The sequence below is a fragment of the Acipenser ruthenus genome, chromosome 3, assembly GCF_902713425.1.
Source record: "Acipenser ruthenus chromosome 3, fAciRut3.2 maternal haplotype, whole genome shotgun sequence".
Classification (NCBI taxonomy): Eukaryota; Metazoa; Chordata; class Actinopteri; order Acipenseriformes; family Acipenseridae; genus Acipenser; species Acipenser ruthenus.
The window spans coordinates 18,492,433-18,504,623 of record NC_081191.1 but is presented as its reverse complement, the minus strand read 5'-3'; the positions used below and the strand labels follow the sequence as shown (position 1 = coordinate 18,504,623).

Here is a 12,191-nt window from a genome sequence, read left to right as displayed (position 1 = left end):
GTATCTGATGAATAAATAATGAACAGAATAGTCATTTTCTTTTACTTCATCTGATAGGTTTTAAACCAAACATCTAGACTTGAAATCCAGCTGCTGGAGAATTCATTGTCTACGAACAAACTGGAGAAGCAGCTGCTGGTACAGACCAATGAAATCACCAAACTTCATGAGAAAAACAGGTAAGCATGAATCACTGGTACTGGCACCTGCTGTTTATTTAATATTCTTAATAGAATGGTATATCCTGGGTGGTATTTTTGCACAGTGCGGAGAGCCATTTTTCAACTAAAACTTCTGTAAAAGAAATATACATGTGGGATGTAACCTCAGGACTCAATGGTAAAACATTTACACATATTAGCTAAAAATACTTCTGATGAACATGCAGCTGGAGTAATTTTCCAAGACACCTTTTGCTTGATAATATTTTAACAGAGGGAATCATTGATGAGATATGATGTAATGTGTATTCATACCAACAATAAATCATGTTTATTCTTCACTTATAGGTCTCAGTGACATCACTTAATTTGAAAAAATGATTTGCAAACATTGACTCCAACAATCAGAAACTGCAAGTGCTTGATTACATGTTTTAGGAGTAAATAAGGATTGGTTTTACAGTTGATATTAACACTGTTTCTGACATCTTCTAAAAACAATATGTCCCATAGCTTGCAGTTGTTCAGTGGCAAATATCTTTCAGAAAACTAAAACTGCCCCCACACTCTGCATAAAGCAATACCAAAAACCTACTGCCTGATAAATATTACACATGTACAAAAAACATGCTTGTACACCTAATGACCAAATGCTTTATTTGAACATACTAGAGGCTATGTGGTCCAGTGGTTAAAGAAAAGAGCTTGTACCCAGGAGGTTCCCGGTTCAAATCCCACCTCAGCCACTGATTCATTGTGTGACCCTGAGCAAGTCACTTAACTTCCTTGTGCTCCGTCTATCGGGTGAGACGTAATTGTAAGTGTCTCTGCAGCTGATGCATAGCTCACACACCCTAGTCTCTGTAAGTCGCCTTGGATAAAGGCGTCTGCTAAATAAACAAATAAAAAACATACTGCTATTCATTTTTCTAGCTGTATGTTAATGTAAAGCCAGCTTTTTCATTCACTTTTTCCAAAAAAATTAAACTGCTGCTGCGTTCATTCAAATTAGATTGCTTTTCAGCTGGTCTGCTTGTTAAGCACCAGGGCTTAATTTTTCACCTTTGATAAATAAGAGATCAATCTAAAAAAAAAAAAAAAACATCAAAAAACGGCATACAAACTGCTATGATGTGTGTGTGATTAAAAAATACTGCAGGCTTACTCATATTTATTATTAAACAGTTTGATACAGTCTTGTTTCATTCATGACAATTTTGGGCTGTCAAACACCAACCCTAACTCCATCTCCAAGTGTAGACAACAAAAAACACAGACTAAATACATTTCTAGCAAATTACCGAATCTTGAAAGTTGTCCCACCCACAAATGGTACATTTGAATCGATGAGATAAGCACACTGTTGCCGAAATTCCATCTTCTGGCTTCTGCCTACTCTTCTAAGTAGCACGATGCAAACAATGAGGATTGCATATAAAAGTATTGAATGTTTGTCAACATACATGAGCAATTAAAAAACAAAAAAAAGTTGGGGTTCAAAAACCAGAGAACTGGAGTAACTCCAGGTCAAAAACAGGCAGTGCTATTCTGCCCTTCAACCTAGTAGAAGCCACACATTTTATTGGCTGACATCCTTTTTTTAAGTAAATGAAAGTTACATGAAAGATGGCATGATGATTTGTCTACCCTTTATTTTATTTTGATTGGAAAAGAAACAGGATCTCTTTGCAAACTGCTATGCCTGGTCTGCAAATGCAATTTAAAGCAAGAGAAAGTCCCATTAGGGTTGATAATAAAATTCCCAGCGTGTAGGAAAAAATATTACATAATTCAGTAGATTGCGTTTTTGCAATTCTTGTGTTTGTGAAAGCTTTCTGTAAATGTACTGAATCTACTGGTACTGAACTCAAAACACTGTTTTGGAAACCAAGCATTCTTTTATGTCATATATTTTAAAATAAAGGGTATTTTTACAAGATGAAATGCAACAGGGGCCAAGTAATAAAGATATGCTATCAAATACAGTATTTTTTCCCTTGTAATTTATTGCAGCTGATGCTGTGTCAGAAGTCAGAAAGTACAAACTGTTGACAGATTGCTCATAAAACCAAGAGATATTCTTTCCTAAACATTAAAACATCTGTGTGCTGGCTTCCCACCAACAAGATAGCAGGACACTTAAACCATAAAACATGATAAAAGCTTCCTCTTTCAATTTGCAACATGTTAAAGTGTAAGCAAAATCAACTATCAATAGAAATGCAATAGTTATGAAAGGGCATTCAATTAGGATGCAAGTTCAAACTATGGGTTAAAATAGATGAAAATTGTTATTTTCTCAGCTTCATGGAGAATAAAATCATTGGGATGGAGGATAGGCACAAGGAGGAGCTGGAGACTTTGAGGGACGAGAAAGAGAGTCTCCATAACCTACTGGGACGACAAAGTAACATTATCCAGGAGCTTGAAAAGCAGTTGAACAAGGCCACTAGCAACAACAGCATTCTGCAGAAACAACAGCTGGACCTCATGGAGACAGTCCACAGCCTCGTTAACCTCTGCTCCAAAGAGGGAGGTAAGGCCTAACTCCCTTGTTTCCTTGCAGGAACCAGACTCATAGCAGAGGGTTTGCTGCCTGACTTTAGTGTTTCATTTGCTTTACACAAAATTACTTCTGGGTCAACAAAGGTCCCTTTTTTCTCAAATTTCCAGGCATTATTGAGAGTTACTTTAACTCTTTTAATGACATCTGACACTGAAAAGGCCAAGAGCAATTTAAAACTCGCCAGGACCATATTAAGGAGCCCTATTTTGCAGTGGGTTACATCGTTGCAGTGACTGCAGCTGTTTATGTAAAGCCCAACCAAGAACCACTTCTGCTTACGGTTTTGATTTTGCAGTAGCGTCCCTTCACCCTGCTTAAAACCTTAGCAATGATGCTTACTTTATTGTAAGCATTCCAAATACAGAATATTGGATTTCTATTAAAACACATATTCACAGACCTTTTGGAACAAAAGTATATTACCTTGTTTGTTTACCTTTTAAATCAATAAATCAAAAGCCATTGTTTGAGATTTTATTAAGTAACTTTAGGTTTAATATTTTTGTAAACCACTGCAATTTCGGCAGTAGGTTACATACAAGATTTTAAATTGTATCTAATGTAATAGACCTAACAGTGATATGCTAAACTTACATCCCTCTATGTACTGCTTATACTGCAAGGGAATGGGGATTTCCTGTATGATACAACTGGTGACAGAAAATGAACAAAAGGGGTTGTCAGTTTTAGTAATTCATTGTTTTGTTTTTTTCTCTCTTTCACTGTATCGGTCACACATAATTGAAAGTAGGTGCACTGTCATAGCACATCAGAGAGAGCAAATTTAGGGTAGGGGAAAACGTGTTTGGTCACAGTGTTTGACACTTTGGCCTCAGAGCAAGTGAGAAATGAGACATTTACTACCTTGTGATTACACACTCTATGGAAAAAGGGAAATGAGGCTTATAGACAGTTTACCAGGTAACATGAATGGGCACATGAACAAAACCATACATCCACACACACATGCTCAGCATTACATCTCCACAGCGGGTGCTTAGTAGATGAAGTAAATCATTTAGGCCTCTGAATTATTACTGTGATAAAGATCCTGCATGTCCCACAGGCAGAACAATCAGCAGGCCCCATGTGGGTAAGGTAAGAACATGTCTACTAACACACTTCAGCAGCGGTTCGAACAAGACTTGGGGTTTCTGTTCAGTGTATTGAAATTATTTTTGTAAGATTAATGATTCGTTTAACCTATAGAGCGTGAAATGAGACATGGTGACTGTCCCTATGAAGTCACTCATTCTTTTAAACAAAGCAATGTTGAAAGTGCAGTGGATAAAGTTCATAAGTTCTACACCTCTTGAATTTTTCACTCTGAAAGTGCCACTGGGGAAGAAGTAGCCTACTGGAATTTATGCATTTAGACATTACCATGGTGTTTTCTAATGTTTGTACACTACATCATTTATTTAACAAATGATGTAGAGTAAATACATGTAACTGAATCTCCATCGAACAGCATCAAATATTAGAATATTTGACAATGCATTTTATCTGAATGTGCTTTACATCATTCTTCAGGAACCTATACCCTCAAGCAAAGCTTGCAATGGGTTGTTTAAAAGTCAGAATTGGAAACATTTATGCCCATTTGTGTTTAAATTTTGCTCCCCTTGTTGCGTGAGCATGTTTGCAGGGAGAAGAATTCCAAGGACCTCAGTTGTTGAAGTAGATCACTAACTTTTGATTGTTTCCAGGTTGTAATCCAGAGAAGACATATCTGATGACCAGGGGCCACAGGTCCTCTTCGCCCATTATCCTAAAAGTGATCTTTGAAAAATGTACAGTGCAATCAATAATGAAGCTGTTTAAGTTGGTGCATAACATTGTTTTTACTCCATTTATAGAATTGATGAAGCAAAGCATTGTAGCTCATACATTTATACTTTATGGACAAGTTCACTTAGTACTTAAGGAAATATATATTTTTGTACAATAAGTCATATTCGTTCTATAGGCACCCCACTGGACAGATGTAAATGAGGCATTAGCTGCCCCGCAGAGCATCCTCTGAAAATGCTGACCATATGTGAAATGTTTTTACATTGACACATCTTTGGTTTTTTACATAAATAAGCAACTTGGTCTATATTCCTACTATAGTTTCCTAAAAGGTATAAATAAAGAACTATGGCTTTATTTGCTTGATAAATAAGCCCCATTGCAATTCAGACCTCTTATCAAAGGTCCCTGTGCCTGGGGTAACCTAATTTCGCCTCATGGCTGTGTGTGGCAATTTTGCCAACTGAGAATATTTTGGCGAGGCATTTATCCTGGCAAGGACCTGGCATCGGGTCAGTTGACAAGGGGCTGCCACAATGAAACATTCTTATACTGTACACAACCACACATTTCCACTTTTGGTCTTTATTTTGGGTTGAATTGGGCAGGCACATCATGTTGGAGGGTTTGTACTACAGAATCAAGGGGTCAAGACTGGTACAGTAGCCTTCTAATTCGTCCGTATCTTGACAACGATTTGAGCAGGTTGAAAAAAGGGAGAGAGCTGTGACAGAACAATAGTAAGAGCATTGCAGAAGTCAATAGTTCTATTATGTGGTGTAGTTGTTATCTAGAGGTAGCAAGTCGACATTGAATTGACATCACTCATAGGAAAACCTGTGATTGGTACTCATATGTCTAATATGTCTTCTGTGAGTTTGAGATCTTTTAAAGATAGAAAATGGCATGCATTCAGTCTTTTTTTCTGTGTGTATATATATAGTAAATATGGACTGAGGATGTCTATAGTAGAAAATGATTTACCAGACTATCGTTACCGACAGGGGGCTATAATGCCTGAAGCCACAGGCTGAAGGCATTGCACCCTGGAGGTAACAATGGTCTTCCTTAATTTTCCACTATGTCTGTCTGCAGTACATAATTGATATATGAATCAGTCAAGAAAATAAGTGAGGCAAGATTGGATAGTAAATATGACTTTATATATTTTGTTCAGATATAGCTGATACAGCATAAGTAATTAAATAAATAACATAAATAAATAACAGAAAATGTTTTTGAAGTTCATACCACATAGTTAGCAGTTTTTCTCTGTCTCCATCTGGTTTGCTGACTGCTGCATAATCCAGTCTGTCTGTCTATCTTTGTTTTCGTCGAGTTGAATTTGTTTGAATTTCAGAGAGTCCGAAAACTGTGACAGCGACGTTTTAATCACCATTTTAGTGTTTGCGGCATCTTTCTTTTGTAGTATGTTTTGCAATTCATTTTCTGTTAACTCACAGAATCGCTGTTCAGCCATTTTTTCTTTTGAAGATTGCAGGAGAGTAAGGCGTTCCTTTGAAAAGGTGTGGGACTGACAGTGATGTGAGCCAATCACATGACAGATGGAGACTATTGACTGGTGGTGTAAGGCTGTTAGGGCAATAGTTCGATCTATTTTTCCTACAATGAGGTTTTAACCAGTTCCCCATTTTGAACTTCAGGCTAGTTTTCCATCCATAATAGCTTGTGACAGATCCAGGCTCTTTCAAACATGGGTGTTTCTTTACTAAGGCCTCTGCCACTGAGCAGAACTCTGCATCCGATAGATAAGCCTTGTACTGGAAAATCTCCTCAGCTAATGTCTAATTTTATACCTACAGGGCTCATCAGAGTGCCATCTTTCGTGTATGCTTTGTTGCCGCTTTCAAGCTTAAGCTCAGTGTCATAAGAGAAGCGAGGGATCATAAACTGCACTGGCCACGGTTGTAACCTTAGTTTTCTACCTGACGCTCTGTCAGGGGATTAAAAAATACAATGCACAAATATATTATATATATATATATATATATATATATATATTATATATATATATATATATATATATATATATATATATATATATATATATATATATATATATATTAGCTCCGAAGAGCCAGCTTCCTTGCTATTATTTAATATAATATATATCACGCATTGTATTGTTATTTTTTAAATAAAAACCCTATATGTTGACTTGGATGAAGGCGTCATCCAAATGAATAAATATTGAATAATAATAGTAACTATCAGCTTATCGGTGCATGATTTCAGGCATACGCAAGAAATGAAACAATGGATTGAACTTGAAGTGAAAATCTCGGCTTAAGGTAAAAAAAAAAAATAGGATAAAAAAATAATGTACATGTTACAAAATGAGATACCAAACACATTGAGTGCTGAAGAGAACTTGGCTTATATCACTAGTTGTTTGACCTCTTTCAAACAATATAATTAAATTGGTTTACTTCATCTGCTAATTAAATGCTTTGAAAATATGACTAACATTTTAATAAATTATACAAATACCCCTCTTTTGTAATTTGAGATTCTTCCAAAATATAAAAGTGTATTTGTAATTAGCAGGAAAACATGTCAGCAGAGAAACATTACAATAACATAAATCACATTAACACCCACATTACCAAAGACCTGTTTTTATCTGATATTGGTATTTCAGCAGTGAATGGCCTGGCAAATGTTTATACTAATTTGGAACATATTTGTGGGGCCGAGGGTATGCATTCACTTGTAAGTCACAGGTCTCTGGAGGCCTAGGTTTAAATCCAGATTAAGTCACAAGACAAATTAATTTAGTTTGGGGTTCTCAGCCTAGCCCATATTATACATTTTGGCATAATTTACTTGAGAGAGCCCAGAACTGAATTGTGGGATGTCGGAATGCAGTATTTCTCTCCAGTGATCTACCCTTGGTTTGTCTCCTCATCCTAGCATTTGATCTGCCATGTTCACATTCACTAAAATCTAGTTTATTTGTATATTGATGAATATTTATAAGCTGCGCTGTTGGCTGTGCCTGTGACAACAGATTTCTTAAAGAAGTAATTAATTCAAAGAAATATGTAAATGTTGATACATTTTCAAATGAGCTTTACTGCAGTACTGTTCAAACTCGTATTCTTAACTCTGTCATATAGTTTGAGGTACTTAAAATAATTCATAAAATAAGTTCTAGATTTGCAACCGCATGGATAAACTACAAACACCTGGATAATAAAGTGATTTTATTAGGACATAAAAGTCTTTATTTTAAAACACTAATAAGAAGCATTGTATGCAATACCAAATAAGTATGTTTCTAGCATGCTATGAACTGAGTATTACTGTCTTTAAACCTTGTAACTATAAAGCAGATCTATTACCACGAGGCACATTAGAATTATTAAAATTGCATTACACCTAAATTAATATCTCAAGAGAATATTTGTTAACATATGTACTGTAATAACGTCCGGAATGATTTTATTTCATTTCATGATTTATTTGCAGTTGACAGTATTTCTTATTAATATCAAGTCTGTCTCTGGAAACAGAAGTTATGACTTCTTTTTACCTTATTTTACTCTTTGATATTTTATTTTCATTTCTTAACGATGCAATTGTTAATCCTATGTTCTTTATCTTTGTAAAAAATGGAAAACAAGTTGACAGCCACATGATATGCCATTACTTCTCAGCCTATCCTATTTCCATACAGATGGTATCTGACCACATTTTTTTTGTCTATTTTTACAGGAACACAACCATTACATCCTACAATATAATTTTGATAACACGATAAAATACTTGTATTACTACTGGTTTGACAATAGTAATTACAATCATATGGAAATAAGGTTGGTGTTCATTTTAATTATTAGTTTGTGTAACTGCTGTACAGCGGGTGTAGGATATTGACTTATGATCCTGCCGTATTTTTCAGTAACGGTCAATGCCAAGACTGCAACGACATTCCATTTGAAAAAAAAAACTCTGTCAGCATCGCAGGAATCCATTTTGGGGGAAATGAAGATCAAATAGCTTACAGCTTACATTTATCATTGATAGTACTGCTGCACTGTTTCACTTAAAATCCTATTCAGGGATACCAAGATATTTAGTGAACAAGGGGTCTGATTGGGGTTAAATAGACAATAGAGGATTCCATTAATTTGAGTTTTTCTATGTGAGGTTTTCATTTCTCATGACCTTCTCCACATTTCAGAGTATTCTTATTGAAGGAACAGCTCAATCCAAGTGACTCTTGAGCTTTTGGCTTTTTATATTCCTGATCATGGTCAACAGGATAGACAACTTACCTTGCACTGTAGGGAGCTTAATAGTGACTGAGCCTAATGACTGAATCAGTTTTTTTATTAAAAAATAAGGGTAAAACCAAAATTCTTGTCATATAAGGACTATAACTGGAGGATGCATCTACTTGGAGATAACAATTGCACTCATTGGTAGGAAATCCTTGTCACATACTTAATCTACTGTGATCTCCTCGTACACTTCATGTACCTTGTAGTTATCACTTAAAACCATTTTATTTGAGCCATAAAAACTATTCTTAAATAACTAGAGTTAAAGCTTTGAGAATAGCGGTCACTGTTTCTATGGATGCATTTACTGATTTGTTGGTTCAGGGTGCATTTATTTAACAGTAGCTTTAGATTTATTTGTAGCTACTGTGCTGATCGAGCAGCATGCTTTCTTTCTTGGTTGTACCACACTACTCTATGCGTTCATGAGATGCCGCTAATACTGTATGTCTTTCTAGGCAAACCATGACCTCAGATTTTCCAAATTCTATTATATGGTGAAATGTACACACTTCTCATAGTATGCTTTAAACACAAAAAGATTATCGACAATATGGCCCATTAATAATCATAATATACAGTATATATGTATATATATATAATTTTTCTGCAATTATGACTTTGTGTAATTTAACCACATGAATGATATTAATGTGTGAATTAATAGTAAGTGTAAATCATTAATCAAGCCAAAATAATCACCTGCAGTTATCAGACATTATTAAATAATAATAATGCACAATCAGCTAATGTCAAATGTAGGTTATTTAAACAATTAGACAGCACTGATTCTGGAAATTGCATGTATTCACTTATAATATTTCATAAAGCATGAGAAATTTAAAGAATGTTGATTTTTTTTCAAACCGTGCTCTTCTGATACTTTTTGACATCTGGATTAAGAAATGTGTCTAACCTTGGAAAGTACGTACAGAGTTTAAGTGTTAAACTAAACTGGAAGGTAATTAAATAGAAAGATTAATATTTGTCCGTGTGGACAAATACTATGATGCACTGAGAAATAAGTCATGAAACTGTCATGAAGGAACACAGATAGCTTTAACAGCACCCTAGATAAACATATTTTTACTTTTTATGTAAGTACTAAAATGAATACTGACACCAACCAGATTTATGTTTACCTGTCACTCCAATAAATGACATATGCTATAAAACACACATCAATCATTCCTAAATAACCAATTAATTATGTACATTAACAGCTTTCTCTTGATCAAACTACATTCTGTTGGGATAAGTTACAGCTGGATTTTACAGCACTGCAGAATCACCATGGAATGCATCAATGGTATTTATAGTTTTATCCACTATTTATAGTGGTATCCATAGTTTTCATAGATTGTATCATACCCCTAAAGTGGCTGATACAATCCTTTTGAATTCCCTGGTACTATAAAATGCATACCGGACAAGTAAGGAGAGGAAAAAAAAGAAACCTCGTTTAAATGAACTACTGCACAAGGCAAGCGACACAAACTACGTATCTTCCTTCTGAAGATAGGATTTTTTTTATTCCTTCGCTATCCTGTGTGCATTGCACTTAGCCAAAAAACAAACCAAAAAAAACGTCCTTAAACCAGAGACACGCAACCCACGGCCCGTTTATCATCTGACTGCGGCCCAGTGTATTAATTCCATTTCACTTATGAATATATCGTAAATATATATATATTTTTTAACTTTGTTGACTTCCTTTTTCTAATTTTCATACTGCGGAGGGTAATTGTTTCTCACCAGCTTGTCTCCTCTCCTTTCTTAAATGCACAAACCCGCTGCATTGAAAGAACCCATTCCCAACATAGGAGGCTTGTTGCTAGGGAAGTGACGTCACTGTCCTGTGACTTTTGCTACATTGCTGCCTGCTACAACTGAACAACTTGTCTGCTAAAATAAATTAAATTTGCTTTGTATTATTGTGCAATGCGTGTGTATATGTGTGACAGGCTGGCTCGCAGTGGTGAGGTGTGGTGACGTCACGGACCAGGAAGTAACTGAAACCAAAACAATGGATGGGCGGGTGAAGCTGAATGCTATGGCACTCAGCTGAATTTATTAATAAACAAAACAAAACAAAAGATTTCAACAAACAAAACAGAAACCAAAGGGCACGAGGGCCAAACGAATAAACACATACTGTTTAGCAGTCGTTTTTTTAAATGTTATTTTTCCTCGCTCTTGCTCTCGCTCTCTCCCCGTACTCTCCTCTCTACTCAACCAACCCCGCAGCACGGACAGCTGCCGGTTCTTATACTCTGGGCGAGGGGTTAACTAGCTGTTAATTATCTTATTACCCCTCGGCCAGAGTCTGCACGCGTTTGGTAAGGATGCATGACTGTCAGCTAGTTAAATAATCAGTAGCTGATCAGTCATGCATCCTCACGAAGTTTCTAAATATAAATAATAAAAAACAATAACAAAAGACGCGGCGCTTTTATCCGCGCCGCAAACAAATACAAATAATAATAAATAAATACATAGGGGCGGGACACTCCGCCACAATATGGTATAACAGTATGATATTAATGCTTTGTTTTTAATTGTTTTGTATATTTTTGTTTGTGATGTGTATTGTGCAGTACGAAATACAATTAACAGTAATCCTAAGGGAAATTGCCTATATATATATATATATATATACCTATGTATATTGCAGCTAAGGGTTAAATTTGAACCCACGACCCTCTGGTCAAGAGTCCAGAGCCCTAACCAGTACTCCACACTGCGATCTAACACTGCCACCTCGCTTCAAACAACCTGCTGCTTACTTTTTAAACACAGTTAGAATTTTAGACCTGAAGAGGCATGTTTTCTTTGTTTTGACTTGGTACTAATAAAATAAATTATTGGATGGGACAAATAACATGACAACGAACGTGCGGCATATATTGCCTTTATTAAAGTATGCCAGATGCCCTTGGGTAACCGGGTTTTGGGACTGTTTCTAATCGATTTCCACATCTTTACAAGTTGGCAAAGCTTTACCTTACACTTCCAACCAATTCAGTGGATGCAGAACGTGCAGTCTCAATGTGCAATGGGCAAGTCCACACCAGACAGAGAATGTCAGCAGCAACGGCTGGGAGATGTTGCATGCTCACCTTTAACAAATGACAGCACTCTGTTTTAGTAAGGAAGCAAATACCACTATTTTTAGGCTTTTATAGTGGTCTGAAATATTGTCTACTTATTAAATATTATTTAATATTTAAACAGGTCAGCGAAATCCTAATTTTATTCCGTAACCTACCCGTGAAAAATCCGTAAATTTACCGCGATTTAAGTAGACCCCTACCTATGGGTGATCAAATCAATCCCTTAGCTAACAAGTGGCCATCACATGTT

General features: G+C 35.9%; 1 protein-coding gene across 1 annotated transcript in view; it reads left to right on the top strand.

Annotated features, from left to right (window-relative positions):
- Positions 1-12,191, top strand: part of LOC117394235 (angiopoietin-1-like) — an 89,013-nt gene that overhangs the window by 49,712 nt on the left and 27,110 nt on the right. Inside the window, exons 3-4 of the mRNA XM_033992327.3 lie at positions 58-179; positions 2,465-2,697. Of these exons, the coding sequence (XP_033848218.1) occupies positions 58-179; positions 2,465-2,697 (355 nt within the window). The remainder of the gene's footprint in view (positions 1-57; positions 180-2,464; positions 2,698-12,191) is intronic.